The 26,745-nt window shown below is 42.3% G+C and overlaps 4 protein-coding genes and 1 pseudogene across 4 annotated transcripts; 3 read left to right on the forward strand and 2 right to left on the reverse strand.

Annotated features, from left to right (window-relative positions):
- Window positions 1–1,034: 1,034 nt before the first annotated feature.
- On the reverse strand, window positions 1,035–9,482 carry LOC105380282 (annotated as a pseudogene).
- On the forward strand, window positions 9,471–15,919 carry LOC105380241 (neprilysin-4). Its single transcript, XM_011549761.3, has 13 exons — window positions 9,471–9,906; window positions 9,996–10,151; window positions 10,242–10,378; window positions 10,458–10,626; window positions 10,721–11,583; window positions 11,673–11,823; window positions 11,902–12,088; window positions 12,202–12,320; window positions 12,397–12,789; window positions 13,858–14,030; window positions 14,584–14,768; window positions 15,241–15,384; window positions 15,743–15,919. Exons 1-13 carry the CDS (start codon window positions 9,557–9,559, stop codon window positions 15,917–15,919), a joined length of 3,204 nt encoding a protein of 1,067 aa, XP_011548063.3. The 5' UTR covers window positions 9,471–9,556.
- Window positions 15,920–17,101: 1,182 nt separating this feature from the next.
- LOC105389779 lies at window positions 17,102–26,691 on the reverse strand. The gene is made up of 4 exons (XM_048626722.1): window positions 26,216–26,691; window positions 25,772–25,851; window positions 17,595–17,763; window positions 17,102–17,280 (listed from the first exon to the last, which is right to left on the reverse strand). The coding sequence occupies exons 1-4, from the start codon at window positions 26,541–26,543 to the stop codon at window positions 17,135–17,137; spliced, it is 723 nt and encodes a 240-aa protein (XP_048482679.1). The 5' UTR covers window positions 26,544–26,691; the 3' UTR covers window positions 17,102–17,134.
- LOC105380242 (prostaglandin reductase 1) lies at window positions 19,493–20,711 on the forward strand. Its single transcript, XM_038109178.2, has one exon. It carries the CDS (start codon window positions 19,561–19,563, stop codon window positions 20,575–20,577), a length of 1,017 nt encoding a protein of 338 aa, XP_037965106.2. The 5' UTR covers window positions 19,493–19,560; the 3' UTR covers window positions 20,578–20,711.
- On the forward strand, window positions 23,871–25,603 carry LOC105389780 (prostaglandin reductase 1). Its single transcript, XM_038109179.2, has 2 exons — window positions 23,871–24,045; window positions 24,466–25,603. The coding sequence occupies exon 2, from the start codon at window positions 24,490–24,492 to the stop codon at window positions 25,492–25,494; it is 1,005 nt and encodes a 334-aa protein (XP_037965107.1). The 5' UTR covers window positions 23,871–24,045; window positions 24,466–24,489; the 3' UTR covers window positions 25,495–25,603.
- Window positions 26,692–26,745: the final 54 nt, after the last annotated feature.

Here is a 26,745-nt window from a genome sequence, read left to right on the forward strand (position 1 = left end):
ATTGCACACAGCAGACATACCTACTTGACCTACTTCGTATCATTGTCTTATTATTTCTACTTCGCCCTAATAAAGACCTATCAAAGTAGGTAGGGGAACCCGGGGTAAGACGGGGTCGCTAAGGGAAAATTAAAAAAACAACAGGTATTTATAACCACAACGTTATCAATTATTTATGGCTCATTGGGAACTTAATGACGAACACTTTGGCACAGCTTTTGCCAAAAAAGTAATCATTACAATTGAGTTATTTTAAGAAATGTAAAAAATGGGAAATAAACCATCTTGCCCCATGTACGGGGTAAGATGGGGTAAGTATACTATGTGGGGCACAAAACAGACAAACAACACTTCTTCTGTGTTTTTATCGTCAACATCAGCACCTGCAGTATGAGCCCAACGCCTGCACCTTTGAAATCCGACTCACTTTTCCTTAGATTTAAAGTAGGACTGTTGATATCCTCAAGTAGAGGTAGACACAGTCATCTTCGTTGTTATTCTTCTTTGTGGGCAGTATCTGCTTTGTTTATTTAGCCAACTTCCCTGTAGCCCTTTTAGAGCCCTTATACAATGTCAAATATCGGGTTGGAGAAAAAAAAAATTAACCAAGCTAGATCCGTACCCTATCTTGCCCCTCCAAAAATACCCTATCTTGCCCCACGTTATATTTTTTATAAAAATAATTCATTAAAAAAATACTTACAATGTTAAAGTGATTTTGCACATATTTAAACAAAGCGTACCAAACCTTAAATAAAAAGACACAATTACCAAAAATGCCACTGTTTTACTTACTGTGTTGTGACGTTGTTTCTACTGGTCAAAAATAACATGGACACTACGCAAAAACAAACAATTGAACTTACACAAAAAACGCATGCGCTCACACCTGCTGTCACTGGCGCACTAAAGGTCAATCATTTAAGCCTTTCTATCGGCTCATTACTCAGATTCCTAAGGTGTATAGTTTTGCATATATGTGGGGGGTCCCGTCTTACCCCGTGACCCCATCTTACCCCGGGTTCCCCTAGTTATGTTGTAGCGCTCGCTCCTTGGGAGAGGTCTATTTCCTGCAGTGGACGGGCTCATGATGATGATGATGATCTTACGTATTGATCCTCCTCAGCCAGTTTGATGACGGCTTCGCACCAGTGGAACATGTCCTTATCCATGGCTCCACGGATGTTTAGCTTCTCGCTTATGTCATTGAACTTGTTGGTTGGCTTGTGAGACTGCGAAGAGAAACCGAAAGAACAGTAAAATACCTAACTAGTTACTCTGTAATAAAATAAATTACATAGTTAATAATAGGTAACTATAGGTACTTAATATAATACTCGGATACTCACACACACACACACACACGCCTTGTACTACTGTACTCCCTTGCGGGGTAGGCAGAGGTGCATTGCTGCACCCACTTTTCGCCAGTGTTATGTTTAGTCCCAATGTAATAGGGGGCGAGCCTATTGCCATTTTACGGGCACATCATAGACCCGAGAACAAATATCTGTGTTTATATACAAATATCTGCCCCAGCCGGGAATCGAACCCGGGACCTTCGGCTCAGTAGTCAGGGTCACTAACCACTACGCCATTCGGCTGTCGCTGATATTCACACGTTCGCAGACTTGAGCACACCTTTTCGCTTGGTAGTTAACTAATAGACCCTAAGTAAGTAGCTACCTATAATAATCCTGCATTCATAAAACCGTTTCACAGTTTTCACACTAACGGCAACAAACTTCTTCGGCTTCTCTCTCCTCCTCCTAGCCTCCTCTCTCTCAGCGACGACCCTCTCCCTCTCGAAGCCCCGGTCCCTCATCAGCGCCCCGCACTGGGAGGGAGTCACCAGCAGACGGCTGTCGGAGCGCCACACGGGCGACGCGCGCCCGAGCTGGGTGACGCTGCTGGGTTGAGCGAGTTTCAGCTCCTGGAGTGAAGTAAGGGGCGTTGTTATCAGCCAATAGACGTGCATTGTTGGACACAGGCAAAACTTTTGCCATATATGGGAAATCATTCAACGTATATAGTAATCAATCTTTTGCTCCTTGGTAAACACAAGGTCATTAACCCGGCCCCAGGGGGATCAGAGACATCTCCTCTGAGCCCCACTGGGGTAGCTCCTGTTCGGCGCGTCCACGTCGCGGGGGTGGGCACCTCTCTCTTCAGTAGGCCGGAGTGAGCTGGTGGCTGAGTTCGTCCAGGGACCCAGGCCTGCGGGGTATAACGCAGAACCCGTGCCCAGGGTTACGGGTGAAGACCTCAACGGTAGAAAGGGCGGAGACAGTGGGTGTCGGTACGGCTTATCTAGCGGAGGAGGCAGGCCTTGTCACAGGGGCGTGAATTCTGTGGCCTAGTGTCGGGCAGCAGCGGCATTAGTACTGGTGCGAGGACGAAAACTGGAAGTTCTAGGGCTCTCACCAGACACACCTGCGATGACAGAAAGCAACGGGAAACTACTGTCATTAGAACTCCCTTGTTGGTCAGCTCGACCACAGCAATTATGGAAGAAAGCCCAAAAATTACGGCCCCGAGTTACCGGCGTTCCTTAAATGGAACAGGGGTGCTAAGAATCTCCGGGAGGAAACAGAAACATAAATTTAGAACGGCAACTTGGAATGTAAGAGGCCTGAGAAGGGAAGAGAAAGTGTTTAATCTAGCTATGGAGATGGATCGTTTAGGGATTGAGATATTGGGATTGAGTGAAGTTAAAATGACTGGGACTGGTAAATTAAGAATACATAAGGATAAGACGCTGTATTACTCTGGAAACGATGCGTCCTCTGAAACTTACGGTGTGGCTATTATCATCAATAACCATATAAATTCAGCAGTCATTAACGTTATACCACTTTCGAATCGCACCATGATGATTCAACTTGACACTAAGCCTCGTAAGATGAATATCATTCAGGTTTATGCACCAACCGCAGACAAGCCGATATCTGAAGTGGAGGATTTCTACAAAGAAGTAGACGAACTTTACCAGCTAACCAAGAAAGAGGATATCAATATCAAAATGGGAGATCTCAATGCGAAGATCGGGCAAGGAGAGGTACCAGGCGTTGTTGGAAAATGGGGTCTCGGAGCCAGGAACGACAGGGGAGATCTTTTGGTACAGTTTTGCCAAGAAAAGGAACTAATCATCACAAACACAATGTTCAAGATGCCAATGAGACGACTGTACACGTGGACGTCACCAGCACATACAGATGAGAACATAGTTAGAAACCAAATTGACTTTGTGATGGTTAACAGTAGGTTCAAGAACTGTATATCTAGCGCCAAAACCTATCCAGGTGCAGATATAGGGTCAGACCACAATCCTGTAGTCGTAGATATGGCATGTAGACTAAAATACCATAGAAAAAAAAATAACAGCGCCGGTGTTGATATTAAAAAACTATCCCAACCAGATATTAGGCCGAAAGTGCACTCTAGGATCAATGCTTGGGCAGCCGAATATAAAAGAGACGTAACAGCTACGCAACGGAAAAATATTTGGTCCAGCATGAAGTGTTTGGTCTCAGATATTAATGCTACTATTTTACGGCCATCAAAGGAAGCACAGAAGCAGGTGTGGATGACTGAAGACATTCTAGAATTGATTCAGAAACGCCGACTCTACAAAAATTCAGACGAAGATAGGTACAGAAGTCTACAAAAAGAAATTCGCCGTAAATGTCGTAATGCTAGATCGAAATGGTACGAAGAACGATGCGAACATGTGGAGTCCTTGTTAGCGAAGCATGACTCATTTAATCTCCACAAGGAGATAAAGAATATGGCCGGCATTCACAAAAAGCGCCAGCAATCTTTCCTGGCCGATGGTAGTGGCAAAATTATACTGGACGTGCAAGTTAAGAAACAACAATGGGCACTGTACATAAAAGAGCTGTTCAGCGACGATACCCGAAGCTGCACTCAAGACTTAGGTGTTGCTGAAGGTCCTAGTATTCTAAAGTCGGAAGTGCTCAGCGCCTTGCATAAAGCCAAATCGGGAAAGGCAGTTGGTCCAGATAAAGTTAATATAGAAATCCTGAAACTACTAGAATCAGATAACATAGCTGCTCTTGTAGATCTCTACAACTACGTGTACGACTCTGGCGATATACCTGAAGACTGGTTGAAATCTAACTTCATCACTCTACCTAAGAAACAGGGCGCAAAGAAATGCCAAGATTTCCGTACCATAAGCCTCATGAGCCAAGTGTTAAAAGTGTTTTTAAGCATTATACACAATCGCATCAGAACTAAATGCGAAGATCAGCTCGAGGAAAGTCAGTTTGGTTTCCGCGCTGGCATGGGTACGAGAGAGGCTCAATTCGCACTCAACGTGCTAGTTCAAAAGTGTAGGGAAATGCAGCAAACTGTGTTTCTTTGCTTTATAGACTACGAGAAAGCTTTCGACCGTGTACAACACGAGGTACTTATTAAACAACTCGTAGCTATCGGCCTAGACAGCAAAGACATACGCATCATCAGCAACCTATACTGAAGGCAATCAGCAACGGTATTGGTGGATGGAGAGGAAACAGGTGCCGTTGGTATTCAACGAGGTGTCCGTCAAGGATGCATCTTGTCCCCGTTGCTCTTCAATCTATACTCCGAAACAATCATACGAGAAGCACTGGAAGACGTGGAAGCAGGAGTCGTCGTCAACGGGCGCGTGGTCAACAACCTGCGTTACGCGGACGACACTGTCCTATTAGCATCCACCCAAGAAGGTCTCCAACAGATTGTAGACAGAGTTTACGAGTGCAGCAGAAGAGTTGGGTTGAACATGAATGTGTCCAAGACGAAGTTTATGGTAGTCGCGAATGAGCCCAAAACGACGACAGACTTACGCATAGGAGCGAACATCATTGAAAGAGTTGACAAATACAAGTATCTTGGGTCATGGCTGACGGACTCATGGGGGAGTGATACTGAAATACGAGTGCGTATCGAAATTGCCCGAGCGTCATTCATGAATCTGAAAAAAGTTCTGTGTTGTCGACAACTTTCTATAAAACTCCGTACCAAGATTCTGAAGTGCTACGTGTGGCCCATCGTCCTTTATGGGTGCGAGTCATGGACCATAAAGGAAAACTTCAAGAAAAAACTTGAAGCTTTCGAGATGTGGTGTTACCGACGCATGCTTCGAATCAGTTGGACCGATAAAGTCACCAATGTCGAAGTTCTGAAACGAATGCATAAGCAAGTGGAACTCGTGCGTACCATTAAGCAGCGCAAAGTAGCCTACTTAGGACACGTTTTGCGTAATAAACGATACCAGCTGCTACATACCATAATAATGGGCAAAGTGGAAGGAAAGAGAAGGCCTGGAAGGAGAAAATTGACGTGGCTGTGCAACATCAAAGAGTGGACCGGTGTAAAAACCGTGGAAGAATTATTTAAAACAGCCAGGAATAGAGAGCGCTGCAAAGAGCTGACTGCCAACCTTCAATGATGGAGAGGCACTATAAGAAGAAGAAGTAATCAATCACCATGAAGTGTGTGTGAGATCGCTTTTAGCGATAAGGCCGCCTATCATGCTTAGTCTTTCTTTGTAACGTAATTAAATGTATGTTGTGTGTTTTTCAATGAAGTAATAATTATATTGTACTTATTGTGTTCGGTCTAACTCTACTCCGTCCAAAAACAATCGAAGGCCAAAAGACAAATATTGGTCGCTAATAAACAAATTACTTACTAACTATGAATTATTTCGCGAATTTCTTTGTATATAGTCGATCACATAATTACTTACTCGCAACTTCTCCAGCTCTATACTGATCTTGAGTCTGGCAGCTTCTTCCGCCTTCAGATCCTCAATGACAGCTGCCCAGTACTTGTTCACCTTGCACAGCTCCGGCAGCTGGGAGCGCGGGAGGTAGGCCAGGATCCGCTTAAAGACGTTGTCGGGAATTAACTGCAGCTGTAACATATGATTTTATCATTGCCTGTTATAAGAATAAAAGTTAAACCTCAACTAAACAACTACATCATATACCTACTTACATAGATAGTCGCGACCACGACTATGTATGTAAGTAGTTAGGGGTATAGTCCACAGATTACTCGCTAGCCGAGCCACCCGCCGCCGCCGCTTTGTGCTTTAGGTACCTGACCCTAGGTACATTAATTTGTACGCAAGGTCAGATATAAAAAAAATTATTTTAGTGGAGATATACCGGTAGTGGTTGCATCCAACCACGGAAGGCGGAGGACAGAATGTAGTGCCGCTCCTCCAAGAGACATCCAGCAGTGGACTGTTTAGGGCTGATGATGATGATGATGAAAGGTTGCCTGGAAGAGATCGCTTTTAGCGATAAGGCCGCCTATTGCGTTATATTGTAAATTGTTATTTCTGTAAATTGTTTTTAAGTCAATAAAGTAGTATTCTATTCTATTCTATTCTATGATGTAGATCTCTGTGTAGGTATTCTAAAAAACGTAATAGTATCGATGGCACCCTTTTAAACTTATTTTGTCTTATATGATGTTTTAATGCAGAAAGTACTTAATGTACCTATAATTAGTTACTGCAATAGGTATAGCTACCTGATCTAAGGTTTCAAGGGTTTCAATCTTGGGTCTCTGGACCTTCCACAGCTTCTTCTTCTCATCTCCGCAGACAATCTCCACTTCTTCCATCTTGATGCTGCTTCGGAGTCTCGTGATCGCCGCATTCCAGTTCGAAAGACTCACTTCTAACTGTAATTTACAGTTGGTTTATGTCGTGGTATTCGTAGTCTCTTATGAATATGTATAAATATGTACAATTAAGTACATAGGTTGGTAATGTTGTCCTGCAGAGTAGGTAGAGGTTACTTACCTGTTTTTCTGCCGGTGTCTGCTGTGTCCCTTTTGGAATCGTATCTTTGTCTTTCTGAAATTATAAAATATTAGAAATACTTAACATTATTAAGTAGGTACTTAAGTATGTTTTGGTTGCCAACATAAAACCGGACAGGTACTTAGTATATTATAACCACCGGCTAGTAAAAAAAATTAAAGGCATAATAGTCAAATGAACACACTGACCCCGACATCACTAGCCTCATCATCTTTCTTCTTGCTGGACTTAGCTGACCTGGCAGTAGCGTCATCCCCTTTCTTCTTCCTAGACGTGGACCTAGCTGACCTCGCAGTACCCTCATCCCCTTTCTTCTTCTTGGACCTGGCTGACCTCGGAGACAGCTCAGGCGCCACGGCCACACACTCGCTGATCTCTCGCAGTTGCTCCCGTCGGCTCGCGTCGTAGATCTGTTCGGCTCTCTGGAGAACCCTCGCCATCAGGGGACCTCCTGACACTAGTAGCAGCTCCAGGAGTACTTCTGTTTGACGGTCCTGGTTGGAGGGATCAGTACTTACAGAGTGGTTTGTTTCGTATGAATTTTGTCGTATAGAAGTTGCTATTTTTAAGTATTTTACTTTCAGTATTTTATGTTTTTGAAGACATATACTAACTGTAATATTATTTTGTGAAGAGGCTACCTATCTTCTTCTCAAGTTTGACTGAAACCTACTTATTTTATTTTTATTTTATTTTATTTTAATTTATTGCATGGAAAACCAACAGCTTTATACTAATAACAAGTTAATCTTATTTAAACATAAATAGACGAAAAGCTAATTATAGGTTTTCGCATATGGAGACGATATAACAATAACAACACATACTCACCTAATAATAAATTCTACTTAGATTATACTTATGCTACTTATTTATTTGGTATCTATTACGTACTAAAGTTAGTTATAATATGTTTTCTAATAGAACATAAGCTGCCGCTAAAGAGGTCCACACTATTACTATTACACATGTGGTTAAAAGTATTACTAGCTCTTACTAAGAATGAATTTTGTCTGTAGTTGCTGTTACATTGAGGAATACTAAGAAGCGGTCTGTTACGCGTTCTTCGCCACGGAACTCTTAAACCAAGTTTACCTAGCAGATCCGGACAGTCAACGTAACCTCGAAATATTTTAACTAAATAAATTATATCGCTGATATCCCTTCTTAATTTAAGAGGAAGCAAGTGAAGTTTGATACATTTACATTCGTAACTTGAATCAATAAGTTTGAATTTAAAGCCGAGATACCTAATAAACCTTTTTTGGATACGTTCGAGTCTGTCGATATAAATATCATACTGGGGATTCCAGATCTGGGAAGCATACTCAAGGTGGCTTCGGACATAGGCGCAGTATAATATTTTAACTACGTTAGCCTTTGTTTTATTAACTTTCTAAGTAGCAGTAAGTAAGTACTTATTCACTATGCCTTCTACTTATTCCAAGTTATATAGAATTTTCTATTTCTCAAAAGGCCTTGGTATTACAACCAAATTTTTCAACAACTTTAAACAAGTGAACGCGGCTACTGACAGCATCCAGAGTGCGGAACCAGGCGCGGTCAGCCGCCATGGCGTCGTCGAGGGCTGCTGCCGGGGCGGCGCGATCTTGGGCCAGAGGCACCTGGGTGTAGCTGCTCCAGGGTATCGGTCTGGTGGTGGAAGTAGGTGAATTACATAGGTATATTATGCTATTTAAGAATATCCAATCGAAACTCCTTAATGGTGTTGGTACTTAATGGAGCATTTCGCTGCATATATTTGTACTCGTAGTGAAACCTCTATCACCGTTTTAGTGATTTCGAATTTAGATGAACAAGTTTTATGTGTATAGCTACTTTGTTAATTTTTCATATCTTAATATCAGTAAACTTACGAATTAGAAGACTTCACCGAATCCTTGACCCTGCAGTTCCATATGCACTTCATCAACGACGCCAGCGTCCACACGCTGGTGACGTCATCTAGCAGCAGCATCAGAAACCGGAGCTTGTTCACGTGAGCGACGCGGCTGAACCAGCGCTTGGTGCAGTACAGGTGTTTGCGGAACCTCAGCAGGTCTTCTTCGTCGGTGTTTTCTGAGATATATTAGAAAGAGAAAGGGTGATGAATTGCACCTTGAGGAACGCCCTGCCTACTTTGGATTATCCTGTTTATCATGGTAAAACATTGGTAAAAGTTAAAAGATATTGGTAATATGAATTTGATATCATCGGATAGGTTAATAGATTATTGGTACTTACTGTAAACCATGTCGTTCAGTATAGTATCCTGAACGCGATGGACCTCGACCATTAGCTCTGAGAAGTTCATATTTTTTCAAAATATCTATTTACAACCAAAATAACATTATTTGTTTCGTAAATAAAGTTTTTTTTTTTACATTTACTTAAGCACAGAGTACATTATTTATATCTGACTTAAGTCTATTTTTTATGTCTTCGGTGTAAAAGGGAAAAAATTTAGAGGTCCACCTGTCCAAGGACAATATGATGATTCACGCGAAAATGTTTGAGCTCCGAAATTACTACAGCTTCGCAGTGTAGTAAATAATACAAAAGTAATTACTATCAATTGAGTCCTCGTACGCTACAGGGTCAAGCTCACAATGCGAGGAGCGGCACAATCACAGCACATTCCGCAGCCCGCAGAGGTGCGATGTTCGGGCTTCAAACTATTGTCATCAATGTCACCGAGCCAGTCGCGCTGCAATGACACGCGAAAACACGCAAACAAACCAACTTGTCTGCATAAAACAACACAAAAACTCCAACATCTGCTGGTTTATCGTCTACTTAGCCCTAGTGTCGACCTGCCTGATCGCATACTTCACCCTCCCGCAGCAAAGCATCGACCGTTTCACACATATCTTCACAGTAACGAGCATACCAGTGAGTTATAAATATAACTGCCCCGAGGGTATCAGTCCAGAGGATCGTGATGTGTTTGAGGGTTTCCAAACTTCGTTTCTGCCGTCCGAAGAGGTGATGATGACGAGGGCGGAACCAGAACCCAAACACAGGAGACGACGGAAACGTATGAGTGATTATTCGCTTGAGGAGTAAGTTTACATGGTATCATCCCATTGATATTGAAGATTATATTATACGTAAGTAACAAAAACAATAAATACGTTTTACCTTACCTCAGTGTGCCGTGTGATCGAAAACATCGTAACATAGACGTAAATAATAATGGAGAAGCTGAAAGTGTAGAAGACGATGACGTTGATTGTAAACCTAGCACCGAAGATGAAACTAGTGAAAGTTATGAAGATGAATATGACGATGAGGACGACGATGACAGGTTTGTTACATTTAATAAATATTTATAAGGCAATAGAGCTTCACAATGCAGTATACATAAGTGAAAACATAAGTATTTTCTTTGTTAAAGTCCAGCACCGCAAGAGCTACATGTAGATCGAGGACCCTTAGATGATGTGGTGGATCAAATTCGCGGTCAACCCGAACTGGAAGAGGGAGAGACTGGATCATCCGCGCAAGTTTTTAAACCATCCAGGTCATATACAGGTAAAAGTCATTATTCACACCTATATAATAAATTTAGAATATAAAAAAGCTATCCACTGATGTTTTTTTTCTCGATCAGTCCTACACTCTTTCTGGAAAGGCCAGGGTGACCGTGAGACGATTCGCTCTACTCAGGCCAACATCATGAGCAAGTATATGGACGCTGGAGCCAACCCGTGTGAGGACTTTTATCAGTACGCATGTGGCAACTGGGCGTCTTTGAACCCCATCCCTGCTGATAAAGCTGGGTATGTATTTTGAAGGTGTTTATTAATTTACTTACTGATGGACTTAGGTACCTATATCATTTGAAATTGGATTTTATGTATGTTTTCATTCCAGATACGATACATTTGAAATGTTGCGTGAGAACCTGGATGCAGTTTTAAAAGATCTTTTGGACTTTCCCAAAAATGAAACTGTTCCATCTGAGTACCCAGGGAAAAGCCTGAACCTGGATGACGAATACTTACAACATCATCTTCCTGTCACTAAACAAAAAAAATTAGTTGAACAATTTCTGAGTAAGAAAAGAAAAGATTCTGTCCAAGAATTACTGAAGACTACTTTCAATCCTCAACTATCCGCATTTTCGCTCAAAGCGAATAAAACTAAAACGATTGACCGTATGCGAAGATTTTTACGAAGACCTACCAGAAATAAGATTGGGGCTGGAAAGCAATATAAAATTACTTTAAATCATATCCCACAAGAAATAAATAAACTGAAAAAATATAATAAACGAGACTCAAATCATTTTAGAAGCAAAAAATATTTCCATAACAAGAAATCGCCAATGAGTCCTAAACTTATCAAAATTGGTAGGCGCTTACTAGGATTATCAAAAGAAATTGAAACCCAACCGAACCGTTTATACAACCAAATTCATTTTCAAACGATGCCTCAAAAAAAGTTATCGGACTCTTCAGGCGGAGACGCGGCACTAAAAGCAAAGTACCTGTTTAAATCTTGCATGAACTATGACATACTGAAGGAAAGAGGGCACCAGCCGCTATTAGACCTCCTCAATCTGCTCGGAGGATGGCCTATATTAGACCCTAACTGGAACAGCACTGACTTCGACTGGCTAGAGCTCATGGCCAAGCTCAGATTGTTCAACAATGACATTCTCATCTCTGAATGGGTTGGCCCAGATATCAAGAATTCCAACGAGTTTGTCATACAATTTGATCAGACTAGTTTAGGTATGGACCTTTGACCTTCTATGACTATTTTTGTATAGCAAAAATCCCCGCAATTTGTGATGTGTTCATTTTGTATGGAATTTTTGCAGGGTTACCAACTAGGGACTATTTTCTTCAAGATATTAACAAGCCCTACTTGGATGCCTATCAGACATACCTAGAAACTGTGGCAATCCTATTGGGCGGTGAAGAGACACATGTGAAGAGTAGCGCGGATAGTCTCATTTTATTCGAAATGAGGTATGAATACTAGCGAGTACCTATTGTGAAAATTTCCGAAAAAAGGACATAAACAAATTAATTTACTGTGGTTTCCAGGCTAGCTCTAATAACGTCAGCTCCGGAGGATCGTCGCAATGTCTCGGAGCTGTATCGGCGGATGTCCCTCTCTGAGCTGACGACGCTGGTGCCGGAGGTGGACTGGTCCAGGTACCTCTGCATCGTCATGAATAGGACTGTCCATCCTGAGGAACCTGTGGTGCTCTTTGCCTTGCCGTATGTCCGCGTAAGTCCATATTTCGGTATTCGCTTCCAGAATTATACTAAGTTTGTAGGTTTGTTAACTCCAAATTCCTTTCTATTTTCTACCTACCTCTAATGCTACATGTTTTATTCCAGAATTTAGTTAGTCTGATCAAAGAAACGAATCCAGAAGTGTTATCAAATTATTTGCTCTGGCGATTCGTGAGACATCGAGTCAACAACTTGGATGATCGTTTTCAATCTGCAAAACAGGCGTAAGTTATTGAACAATTATATTTTCAAAGCATTTTTGAATAAGTACCTACCTACTGATGAAATCAATTATTTCAGATTTTACTTCATATTATTCGGTCGCGAACAAGCACCGCCAAGATGGAAGAACTGCATCTCCCAAGTGAACTCCAACATGGGCATGGCTCTTGGGTCCATGTTTGTCCGCAAGTACTTCGATGAGATGAGCAAAAACGACACACTCACCATGACCAGGGAAATCCAGGAATCTTTCCGGGAACTTTTAGACATGACCGATTGGATTGACAATGACACAAAGAAGCTCGCAGCTGAAAAAGTAGACGCCATGATGCTGAGGATTGGATATCCAGATTTTATTTTGAACAAGAAAGAGCTTGACGACAGATACAAAGAAGTTATAATCCACCCGGATAAGTATTTCGAGAATATTCTAAATATTCTTCAGCACTTGACCAAAATGGAGCAAACTCGGTAAGTCCTAAAAAGTACATTCATGTAACTGAGCTATTCAACCCGAAGAACTACCTAGGTACCTACAGTCGAACAATAAAGAGTGTTTTTTTGCTAAGACTTTTTATCTTTGTCAGTTATTTACTTACTTTTACATCCATTTTAAAAATAAAGTACCGATCGATACTGGTTTTTTAACGTATTTGTGCTTTAATAAACCTAAAAGATCAATTAAATTAATATGGTATACGAGTATAACAATTAGTTGGTATCAACTTCCATTTTCAGGACTTTATAGTTGGACTGTACAGTGTACATAATGTTTCTAGATTCAAATTTATTCACTATCATATCGAACTGAAATATGTATCCTAACTAATCCTAATCCTAACTAATATTATAAATGCGAAAGTAACTGTGTCTGTCTGTCTGTCTGTCTGTTACTCTTTCACGCCAAAACTACTGAACGGATTTAAATGAAATTTGGTATACATATGGTCTAGACCCTGGGAAAGAACATAGGCTACTTTTTATCCCGGAATTCCCACGGGAAAACTTTTTAATGCGAAGCGAAGCGCGCGGGAACAGCTAGTAAAATATATACTGAAGCATGGTGTAGGATTAACACTGTAGTTTTCTTCAAATACTTCTATTGGGTATATTATTTTATTGATCCTAATCCTAACTAATATTATAAATGCGAAAGTAACTGTGTCTGTCTGTCTGTCTGTCTGTCTGTCTGTCTGTCTGTCTGTCTGTTACTCTTTCACGCCAAAACTACTGAACGGGTTTGAATGATATTTGGTATACATATGGTCTAGACCCTGGGAAAGAACATAGGCTACTTTTTATCCCGGAATTCCCACGGGAATTTTTAATGCGAAGCGAAGCGCGCGGGAACAGCTAGTAACCTATAAAACGTCTAAAAACCTCTACTGTATTAGTGTGTCATGCATAAATACCTGCTCGCTGATCCTGTGATGACTTCCAGCGAGGAATCACAAATGCACTATCTCGATTGACATCAGAGATTGTGTCCTGCATTTTTAAGAAATTACTTTCCTCTGAAGATGTTCACAACATCCACAGCATAGGTCAGCCGGTGAACAAGACGCTCTGGAACACGGCACCAGCTGTGGTGAACGCGTACTACAGCCGCAACAAGAACCAGATCATGTTCCCGGCCGGGATCCTGCAGCCGCCCTTCTACCACCGCCACTTCCCGCGCTCGCTCAACTACGGAGGCATCGGGGTTGTCATTGGTACTTCATTCTCTTTTTAATGCCCTTACTCGATTCACTCCAGTGATTCACTTCGCGGTTTACTCCAGAAGTAAACCGCTGATGTTCAGTGACCTCTCAATTGATGACTGACGACAAACCCACTATAACTACTGTTAATTAAGCAGTCCCCCTCAGGGTCTTATTTTATGCCCATAGCTATTAGGAATATATAATGGAACTACGTAATATTTAATAACACTACTTACCGCTACCAATCATTCTATTTTGTAATGTGCTCTCTCAATTTTGCCGTAATCATCGCCGCTAAAGGTTTTCCCGTAGAAACTTACCTACTTCTCCTATGAGTGTAAGTACAAAAGCGTACAGTAGGTTCGTTGCGGCGCCGCACCGCAGAGATTTTGTCTTGTAAATTTGACAATCAAATAGGTATAGTGATTTTGCTAAATCACAAGACCAAATCTCTGCGGTGCGGCGCCGCAACGCATCGGCATAGTGTTTCCCCGTTCTAACGGCTTTCTTACGAACATTTATAGTATTACGTTCACATTAACCCTTCACTACTTGCTCTCAGGCCACGAAATAACCCACGGCTTCGACGACAAAGGCCGTCTATTTGACCACGAGGGCAACCTGCACCGCTGGTGGTCGGACGCGGCCGTGGCGCAGTTCCGCCGCCGCGCGCAGGGCCTCGCGCGCCAGTACGCGCGCTACGTCGTGCCCGAGGTGCACATGCAGCTCGACGGGGTTAATACTCAGGTATGTAAGGGATTTTGTTGCTAGAAATACGTGGGTTGGGATTATACGGCAAAGCTGGATGGTAGAGTCAGATCGCTACTGCACCAACAGACAGAGGAGGGATGAAGCTTGATGGGGTTAATACTCAGGTATGGAAGGGTTATTGTTGCTAGATATACGAGGGTTGGGATTAGAGGCATAGCGATACTGCACCATAGCCTGGTGTCCAAGCATCTACTCCCAATAGAATTATCGTTTGACCTTCTAAGTAGCTAATCGCTTTATCCAGATGACACACCCTAATGCAGTTGTAACGCAGAGGTAAGCTTCTATTGCCACCGAACTTGAGTCTACATAAATAGTAGACAGATGCTTGACGATAAGGATCCTACCACTTCGGCAGATAAGGAGCAAACCTAATCTATCTTTTCTGCTACCCTTGCTACAGCCTTTCCTGTGCCAACATTACTTAAATCTTGATATTCCTCACCAGGGAGAGAACATAGCCGACAACGGCGGCGTGAAGCAAGCGTTCCGCGCGTACCTGCGCTGGCTGGAGCGGCACGGGGCAGAGGGAGAGACCCTGCCCGGGGTCAACCACACGCACACGCAGCTGTTCTTCCTTAACTTTGCGCAGGTAATTTGTGTATCCATCAGCATGAAACAATAGTTAGGTAACCACTGCTAAACATACAAAGCGTCCAAAAAGTGTCTCTTCTCTATAACCATGTACTTAAACGTAAGCTGATGATAACCAGTAGCAAGACGACATTACTTCATGTGCTATGGATGATGACTGAAGAAAACTGAAACTTGTACATTTTGGTAAACTAACAAAACCAAGGCTACGGTACCTACCGATATGAACCTAATTGAACCTAATTGAACCTATATCAGTCTCCCATTCACTGAAACTTGTAAATTTTGGTAAACTGACAAAACCTGTAAGCCTACTTACCTATACCAGTCTGAACCGCCAGTCTCCCATTCCCCAGGTGTGGTGCGGCGCGATGCGTCCCGAAGCGATGAGGAACAAGCTGAAGACAGCGGTGCACTCGCCCGGTCGCTTCCGCGTCATTGGAACCTTGTCCAACTCATACGACTTCGCGAGAGAGTTCAACTGTCCTGTTGGCTCCCCAATGAACCCGGAAGAGAAGAATAGCGTCTGGTAGACTGAGGTTGGAACTTTGTCAGTGTAAAGAGGATTGTAGTTTTTGAACGTTGGATCCTTCGAACCTAATTTTTTATCAGTATTTCTGAAATCTGATTTTGTCAATCGAGACTGGGTCTATAGAATCGGAAAACACATTGTTTGCTGTGACTAGAAATTTCGTATTTATTTTATTGTAGAATAGGTAGGTTTATAGATAAGTTTATAAGTACCAAAGTTTCATATGAATTTAGGTGTTTTTCATAAGACTTTACAAGAGTTAGAGAATCATTTACTTTGTAAGATTTTTCTAGGAAATAAAGACATTTCAACTTTGTACATGAGTAATTATGATTTTATTGCATCCATAGATAAAATCCTAATCCTAATCTTTCCTAACTAATATTATAAATGCGAAAGTAACTGTGTCTGTCTGTCTGTTACTCTTTCACGCCAAAACTACTGAACGGATTTGAATGAAATTTGGTATACATATGGTCTAGACCCCGAGAAAGAACATAGGCTACTTTTTATCCCGAAATTCCCACGGGAAAACTTTTTAAGGCGAAGCGAAGCTCGCGGGAACAGCTAGTAATACATAAGCCTTAAAAATACTTACAGGTATGTTTTCTACCAATACGCGCTATCACAGTAAATATCGAAGTAAATCAAACACAAATATAATTATTCAACAAACAGGAAAAGTGTATTCAACAAATAAAAAATGCAACAAAAATATCAACATTATCAAAAAAACAAGCGCAACAAGTCATCTATATAGATGCTGTGGCCAATGATATATATATATATATATATATATATATATAGGTACATGACATCAGTAGCTAGGTAGCTACCATAGATGCAAGTTTATAAGTAGTAACCAAAGTTTTATATGAATTTAGCTGTTTTTCATAACATTTTACAAGAGTTATAGTATCATTAATATAATTTATAAGATTTTTCTAATTTTATTACTTACATCCTATTGTTTCATCCAGAGCCTTAAAAAAACACTATCTTACGCGCTAAAGGTTTAAAGGGACGTAGGTACCTTTAAACCTTTGAAATATGCAATACCTACATTATAATAATGCTCCTCGTATTCTGTGCCCTCATCGCTTCGAATAACATCAAACACAATCATAGTTAATTATTCAAACAGGAAATGTATTTCAACAAATAAAAAATGCAACAAAAATATTAATAAGTCTTTAAAAACACAACAGTAAGTGGTCTAATACAGATGGTTCCGCATTTCCACACTAGGCACCTCGCCACGGTGGAGATCTTGTAGCGGCACCTCCACGGCCGGCAGATGGCGCTGCTCGTAGCGGAGCCGCACCAGCCGCACCACCTCCACCCACAGGCGGGACTCGATCACTGGTGGGGAACAATCATTATAATCGTCATCATCATCCTCGTCAGTAGCTAGCTACTTAAATCTAGCGGCACGCCGTTCACATAGGTGACTAAAGTCACCTGATGAAAGTTCTTGGTGTATGACCAAGCAGGCAAGAGTGGCATAGGACGCCCATCAGACCACTGACGACCTAACATAGGTAGGCTGGATGTGGCTTGACGACGATGGCCGAGGACAGTGTTGTGGTTAGAGATGCCTATCTACAATTTAGCATGTGACAATTACGAGCTACTTCTAACGATAACATCAGTTGCTAGGTTGAAAAAAAACTCACAAAACAGCAGCGAGAACCCGGTCAGCAGCACCGGCGTCAGCACGTACTTCTTCTTCACCACGATCACCGTGTACAGCATGGCGACGGCCGTGGGCACCTGCCGCAGGAACAGGCCACGGAGCGCCGCGCCCAGCCACGGGAGAAAGAGGTACTCGCTCAGTGGGGACGACTGGGAGAGAGAGAATAGTACAGCATGTAACTATATATCGTTCTATATGAATAATATAGCGACCGCCACCGCTTCCGTTTCTACATGCTTGAACATATTTATACTCGCTTAGTGGGGTGGAGACTCTGGAGACGGGAGATAGAAAGAGTAGGTACTAAGACTACATGTATAGTGTACTGTGTACAGCATGGCGACGGCGGTGGGCACCTGGCGGAGGAACAAGCCACGGAGGGCCGCGCCCAGCCATGGGAGGAATAGGTACTCGCTCAGTGGGGATGACTGGGAGAGAGAGAATAGTACAGCATGTATATTGTATAGCATTCTAGTTATGTGTAAAATTCTGCCACCTTTTCTTCATGCCTGAGATACGGCCATAGCTGGAACAAGTACTTGCCCAGTGAGGTGGGGATTACTGGGAGATAGAAAGAGTACAGTACTACATGTTTATAATGTGCTATGTGCACAGCATGGCGACGGCCGTGGGCACCTGGCGGAGGAACAAGCCACGGAGGGCCGCGCCCAGCCACGGGAGGAACAGGTACTCGCTCAGTGGGGATGACCGCCACCGCTTCCGTTTCTAAATGCTTGAACATAGTACAGTACTATATGTATAGTGGGCTATATATGTGTATAACAAGGCGTCGGCGCGGCCGTGGGCACAGGCCACGCAGCGCCGCGCTCAGCCACGGGAGGAATAGGTACTCGCTCAGTGGGGATGACTGGGAGAGAGAGAGAGAGAAGAGGAGATAGGTAGGTACAGAGAAAGAATGTCGAACTTAGCTAAACGGATGAACATAAAAAATCAAGTAAATTGCTACATCTACCAGATGGATGGTTTTTAAATGAACTTCCGAAGGCAGGTCAATCCACGGGTCGTCTAAGCAACGTTCACGATAGACAATCTCAAAGGAAAAAACCAGTTGATACATACCTACATCTTGGTTGATTAGGTATTTATCTTTAGTGGTAGGCATATAAATTTGTCTAACTTTATAAATATCCTAATACATGTAGAAATAAACAATTAGTTATGTAATGTTACCTGATAAGGCAGTACCTACCTATACGTTGTACGGGTTGTACCTACACAAAAATTCGTCAATTTCATTGATTATGATCTGTTTAAATTCTAATAAGCAGGATTAGGATTAGATCGGTAAACATATTAACCAATCCATTATACTTACTTACAATAGGTAACTAAGTACTTTAACTTTACTCATACGTACTCATAAATTCATCATAAAATTGGATTGATTTTAGCACGTTAGGTTAAATGGTGCATTAAACCTGAAGGCCATTGCCATAGGACGGAAAGCCGAAACGATACAGAAGCGTACCCATCCGAAGCCGCTTGTTAATAATTTAATAGTTAACTATTTTCTTCCAGTGAAAAGGTGGTTGACTGGTTGAGTGAGTCATTCATGGCGTAATCTTTGAAAACCATCACTACCCAAATTTATGATCCCACCCGAACTTATAATCAAGCCTCGGGCTGGATGATAAAGCGAAACTTCTACCAATAGATCAGCACACACAGGTAGTTTTGTATCTTGCGTAGGTATAACCACTAAATGGGAACCACAAAATTTATTCTAAAGACATGCCTGCGATGACTGCTGTAAATCCGTTCTTTTATAAAGTCTTATCTACGATAATGAATGTGCGGAACACCAAATCCTTATCTCCGAGTCCATCGATAATGCTGACGATATTGACGTCCTCACATATCTACTGCCACATTTCACAATAACAGCAGTAAGACACGCATCACCGGGCGACCCACATCACGACAACATGGCCAAGGCAAGGAAGTACGTCGTCAAGAACCACTTCAAGGGAGTCCCGAAGCGGTACGACTTCGACATCATCGAGTATGAGCTGGCCCCGCTGAGGGAGGGCGAGATCCTCGTGAAGACGGAGTGGATCAGCGTGGACCCCTACATCCGCGCCTACAACGCCGCTCGCAGCGTGCCCTACGACCAGTTCAGCTTCCAAGTGGGCCAGGTCCAGGAGTCCCGCGACCGGGACTTCCCCGTCGGCTCCCGGGTGGTCTCCCACCTCGGCTGGCGTGACTACACCATCCTCAGCAAGGACAAGACCAGCAAGTACTACGACCCCAGACACCCGCACTACAAGCTACCGGATCTCAAGGGCTTATCGCCTTCTCTAGCGGTCGGTGCTGTGGGTATGCCCGGAGCCACCGCGTACTTGGGGCTGCTGGAAATCTGTCAGCCGAAGAAGGGAGAGACTGTAGTGGTGACCGGCGCGGCTGGTGCTGTTGGCTCCATCGTCGGTCAGATCGCCAAGATCAAGGGCTGCAGAGTCATCGGTTTTGCCGGCTCCGACGACAAAGTGGAGTGGCTAGAAAAGGACCTCGGTTTCGACAAGGCCATCAACTACAAAACTTCCGACGTGGCTGCGGCTCTGAAAGAGGCTGCTCCTAAAGGCGTCGACTGCTACTTCGACAATGTTGGCGGAGAGATCAGCAGCGTCATCATCAGCCAGATGAACATGTTCGGGCGCGTGGCTCTGTGCGGCTCGATCAGTTCTTACAACGAGGACGCTAGCAAGATGCCCAAGGCGTCGATCCTTCAGCCGTCGATCGTATTCAAGCAACTCAAGCTGGAGGGCTTCATCGTCTCTCGCTGGTTCGACCGCTGGCACGAGGCCTTCGCCGAGATCGTGCAGTGGATCCACGAGGGGAAACTCGTGGTCCGAGAGCATGTCACGGAAGGCTTCGACAATATTTACGACGCGTTCATCGGAATGCTAGCCGGAGAGAACACCGGCAAAGCCGTGGTGAAGGTGTAAATGACGTTTGCTGTAATTTATTGTTAAGTAGGGGTATCTTGATCTTACCGTTAGGATATTTAAAATCAGAAGTTTGTAATGTGTGAGTTATGGAAAGATTGATATTGAAATAAATCTGATGGTTGACTGCCGAATTCTTGTTTTCCCTGTTTATTTACTTAGATATCTATATACCTACTTATACTTGAAATAATATTCCTAGTTAAGGGCGTTACTAGGGAATAGTTTTGGTAAGTACCTAACTATAATATTATACAATACAATACAATACAATACACTTTATTTGCACCAAGAACAAAAATTACAAAAAAAACAAAATTTAAAAATAAAACAGTACAAAGAGGCGGCCTTATTGCTTATAGCAATCTCTACCAGACAACCTTTGGATGGAAGTGAGTGAGTCTATAATGATTGTGAGGTAGTTGTGGTGCAAGTATATACATAAAAATATATACTACTTAAACAGTACATACACTAAATAAATAAAACAAATAAATATCTAATAACTATATATATATATATGTCGCAGGCAACTGGTTTAATCTCCTGTTTGATTGAACCACTAGCCCGTTCATTGGATGGCGCTATTCAGTTGTATGACTAAAGGACAACTCGTCAAGTCGTTGATTGTAACGTTCGACGTCTTGACTGAATGTCATTCAGCGAAGTCTTTGAATGGGATATAGTATAGCAACTTTGTAATGTTTGGTTAGGGTTAACATCACCAGACAAGAGACTATGACTATCAACAAAAAGACTATGTTACAAAGCTCTTATCTCACAAATTAACTAAACAATAACAATAAACGTACCTTCATATTGTTGTTCATAATTATCCAGTTTCGCCACTTTTATTCTTTGAAACTATCCGCCCGCGGCGTAATAATAGATAAATCCACGTTGTCACACTATTTTAACACAAATAACGCACTTTAAAGCTAATTTATTTGCAAAAAACTAACAATATAGGTGCTTTTTGTGTCAGCTGTTAGCTGTTAGACGCCATATTTGTTTTATTCACCACCTGACTGATTTTAAGTCAGCTAACTAGTTGGACGTTTTGTGACGCTTGTACAATCAACGTTCGGCCTAGTCATACAACTGAACAGCGCCATCCAATGAACGGGCTAGTGGTTCAATCAAACAGGAGATTAAACCAGTTGCCTGCGACATATATACCTATAATATACTTACATAATTAATCATACATAAATACATACATTACATAATATTATATTCAACTAGTTAGTCAGTGACTGTAGGTAGTGCATTTTGACCCTTTCTTTGAAAGAGGCCACAGATGGTGCACGTCTAATTTCTTCAGGAAGAGCATTCCAGAGAACCACTGATTTCGTCGTAAAGGAGTCACCATAGAAGTCAGTTTTGTGCGGCGGAACTAGCAGTCGCAAGTTCTGAGCAGACCGAAGTGTGCGATCGTGTGAGCAGTGCCGAAACTGAAAACGCTCTTTTAAATATTGTGGGGATGCCGGGTTAAACAGTATGTTGTAGAGAAGCGTTAAGATATGAGTATTCCGTCGAAGGCGAATTGGAAGCCACTTGAGTTTAGTACGAAATTCGGAAATATGGTCATATTTACGTAAACCAAATATGAACCGTATACAAAAGTTTTGAAGTCGCTCAAGCTTATTAAGTTGCTCCTCGGTGAGATCGAGATAGCTGGCATCGGCATAGTCAAGAATTGGTAATAATAGAGATTGAGAAAGCGCAATCTTAGTGGATGTAGGAAGGAAATTACGCAATCTCCTAAGCGAAGCAGCTGAGCCGAACACTTTTCGGCTGACTGATTCAATTTGCGGTCCCCAAGACAAGTGTTTGTCGATGAAGATTCCCAGGTTCTTAACAGTACTCGCAAATTGTATCTGAACATTATCAAAAAGTACTGAAGGGAGATGAGCATCTTATCTAACATATTATCTTTCTTAAAGCTAACGCGCGTCAAAAAAAACATAAGTAACTTATTTTGAAGAGTGTATACTTATCCAAAAAAGTACCAGTAGGTACAACTTATTCATCAGGTTAATTCCACAGAACCTCTTAACTTCTGATACCTACCTAGATTCTTAAAATCAAAAATAGCCGTTTTAATTTCATTTGGCATCACTAAAATTATAATTCCCTCGCCTTCGCCCCGCCCAGGTAGTCCACCACGCTGGCCGACCCCATCATCATCATTAGCCAATAATCATCCACTGCTGGACATAATATTTTTATTTGGTTTGATTTTATGTATGATCTTTGGACTATGGATGACGTCTCGTTAGGTACCTGCAGTGGAGCGGTACCAAGTCCAAAGTCCTAGCAAACGTAAGGACTTTGGAACTAAAAACTTATAATCTACCTAAGTAGGTATTTACTACGAACAAGAGATAATAAATTGCTTGTGTATCATAATATGAATCAGTTAGATTACAATATGCTGCTAGAACCACCTAAGTACCCAGTAATCTTATCAAAAACACCTAAAATAACAAAGTTTCTAAAATTCAAGTGTTTACTACAAGATACCTAACTAGCTGCTTTTATCTACGGACCGACATAAACGTGATCTCTGAAACTTTCAGTCTGTAAGAATAAAGTAGAGTTAAGATCTAAAACCAAGTTCATTAATATTGAGGAATATTTTTCCCGTGACGGAAAATTTGTACGCTAAAGTTCCACGGATGCAACATATTGCTATGCTATGTAACTGTTAGCGGTCTTTCGATGACTAACTGACCCTCTGACCCTGACCTTCACAGGTGCGACCACGACCGTCCTAATTTGCACCTGCTTTGTCTGACTCGGTTAGCATTTAGCAAGGAATTAGTATAAAGATTTTTGAATGTGTTTGGCGCACCCTAGACGATTAATTAACTAAGTACCTATGTTGCCCAATATTGATAATTGCGCAATATAAATTAATCGTCTAGGGCTAATATTGAAGATTGCGCAAACGTCATTTGGATACAAAACTTATTGCACAATAAATATATTGCACAATATTATTGTAGTTAGGTCTAGGGTGCGCCTCAGAGTCATGACCCACCAGCTTACTGAAAATGGAAATAGAGGGTAAATTTTTGTTTGAAGATATGATAACATTTGGTAGGCACACTCAGGAGCTCTGACTGTAGTTGATCACGTTATAGAAGGACTTTAAACCAGGGGGACAATAGGACGTAGACCGCGTTATATTTTATAGGTAGTTTCCGAGAATGCCTGGTTAGGATGACAATTATTTATCAGTTGCTAAATTATCGTTCAATGAATCCATAACCATATAAGCACTTATCGCTCTGTTTACTTCATTCGTTCATTGTCGTTGACAGCGATAGCGGTGTATTCTGTCTGGCTTGACTGTCTGCTGTTATTTAATTCAGTTCTACCGGTCCGCCTGAAGTTAACTCACGCTTCAATTGTTAAGTTAGTGGAATAGTGATAACATTTCTTACATCAAGCATCAATCGGGTAAGTTTTTTTGTCTTTATGGAAGTAGGCTCAAGTCTACGTTGTTTACCACTTTATACTTACTGTCGTCGGGTAGATAGTTACGTAGGTGTCTATAAATACGTTTATTAATTGCCCATTCATTCGCCGGCCGGTATAACTTAACTACTACTTTTTTAATTATTAGTTACCTATCGTTACTAGAATGATGTTTATTATTTTTCCGTCGCAATAAATAGCAACAGTCGATCATAGCCTACTAAAAGTAGCTTCAAATACAAAACTAACTTATCTAGTTAAGCCGTGCCTGCTTTGTCACCTTTATCTTTAAATTCGATACCTATACCAGCGCACAAAGAACCCTCTCATCACTTATTATCACAACAATATTCAGACCCGCTTGTGCTGATTGTAAACATCCTTCCATTACCTTGTTGACAGGTTCAACGTCCGACATTCCTAAACATGGTGAAGGCTCGCAAATACGTTGTCAAGAACCACTTCAAGGGCGTCCCTAAACGCGAAGATTACGAGCTAGTGGAGTATGAAGTACCAGCGCTGAAGGACGGAGAATGCCTGGTCAAGACCGAGTGGATCAGTGTGGACCCGTACCAGCGTGCGTACAACCCCAATGTCCCCACCCCTTACGACCAGTTTGGTTACCAAGTGGGAGTGGTGGTCGAGTCTAAGCACAAGAAGTACCCAGTCGGAGCCCGCGTGGTGTCACACAAGGGCTGGGCGGACTACACCGTCATCAGTGAGAAGAAAACCAACCCACAAGACAGCGACTATTTGCTCCCTGACCTAAAAGGACTGTCGAATTCTGTGGGCATCGGCGCAGTGGGTATGCCTGGAGCGACCGCGTACTTTGGGCTGCTAGAGCTGTGCAAGCCCAAGGCTGGTGAGACGGTGGTGGTGACCGGCGCGGCTGGTGCCGTCGGGTCCATCGTAGGTCAGATCGCCAAGATCAAGGGCTGCCGAGTCATCGGCTTCGCTGGTTCTGATGACAAGGTAGAATGGCTGGAGAAGGAGCTCGGCTTCGATAAAGCCATCAACTACAAGAAGGCCGACATCGCCAAGGCTCTTAAAGAGGCCGCGCCGAAAGGAGTCGACTGCTACTTCGACAACGTTGGAGGGGAGATCAGCAGCGTCATCATCAGTCAGATGAACCTATTCGGGCGCTCCGCTGTCTGCGGTTCCATCAGCAGCTACAATGAAGACGCGAGTAAACAACCGAAAGCGACCATCCTGCAGCCGTCGATTGTTTTCAAACAGTTGAAGATCGAGGGTTTCATAGTGTCGCGGTGGCTGGCGCGCTGGCCCGAGGCGTTCGCCGATCTGATTGGCTGGATCCACGAGGGGAAGCTGAAGACTCGCGATCACGTCACGGAGGGGTTCGAGAATGTGTTTGATGCTTTCGTCGGCATGTTGGCGGGAGAGAACACGGGGAAAGCCGTCGTCAAAGTGTAAATACACCTTTAATTAATCTATTTGTATATTGTTAACGCCACCTTCGTAAATCTTTAAGATAACTAAGGTACCTATCTATTAAATTTAATTTAATATAAAATTGAATTAACGTATTATCATTGACCTTAGTCTATCGATGGAAAATCTATACCAACCTACCTTGGTAGGTTAAGTTATTATTATTTATCTACAGAATAAGATAAAGTAAGCAAAATATAGTTACGTACCTATTTATAGGTATGTTATTATACGAGCTCTAATACAGGTTCCAACTTACAACCCGTGTGGTATTCCAAATGAGGAGACAGCTGATCAACAGTACAATGCAATCCGAAGACTCCAGGCACCACAGCATATCTGCAATCAGACAGTTCAGTTTACAGTACAGCCTACCATGAATCATAAAATGACAGTTCTAAGCCAGGTTTTATCAATTTACCTACCATCATCATCATCATCATCAGCTTTCCATACTCTACTGTCCATTACCATCAGGTCCTCCAAATGCTAGGGCTAAGTATAGGGTCCAAAAAGATCTGTAGCAATACCTAGTAGTAATATTGTCATAGGTATCCCTCCATGCCACGCCTCAACTTCAGTTCAGCCAATAGAAATTCAAATACGTAGGTAGAGTTTCAGAGGCCTGTAATAACTTATACCTGATTCGGCAAAAGCGTTATTATTCTAAGCCCTGCACAAGTATACTCCAACATAAACTTACGTTCCCCATCAACATCGTCCACATACAAATGCTCGTCAGGGCTCAGCGCCAAAAAATGCAAGTCATTCATCAACGGATCCCCAGTCTTCGTCACCACTTCGAACTTCACGTTGCAAATAAGACCCAGTATCATGCAGGCCACGGCTAGGAAGGAAGAAGAAAGCGATGGCCTGGTCCTTTTAGCGTAAATAGCCTCGGCTTGGGTCATGGTCTTGTGCCAGAGGTATTCGAAGCTGGTGTCTATGTAGTCGATGAAAGTGCCCAGAATGGGTAGAGCTGATTTGGAGTAGGGGGCATGTTTTAGGCGCGGTTGCTCGGTGTTGGCCATTTCGGTTTGTTGTTTTTGTTTTTATTTGAGGAAAATTCTGTTGGCTGGCTCTTGATTTCACAATTTGACATTGATCGATGATCGATTCATTTAATTTGACATGACAGAATGGTTGATTTTGTTCTGTTTATTATGTCGGCTAAGGAGGTCTATAATAACATAAAGCCATTATTCTGAAGGACAGGAGTGTTGCTCATTTTCG

The sequence above is a fragment of the Plutella xylostella genome, chromosome 17 (genome assembly GCF_932276165.1).
Source record: "Plutella xylostella chromosome 17, ilPluXylo3.1, whole genome shotgun sequence".
Classification (NCBI taxonomy): domain Eukaryota; kingdom Metazoa; phylum Arthropoda; class Insecta; order Lepidoptera; family Plutellidae; genus Plutella; species Plutella xylostella.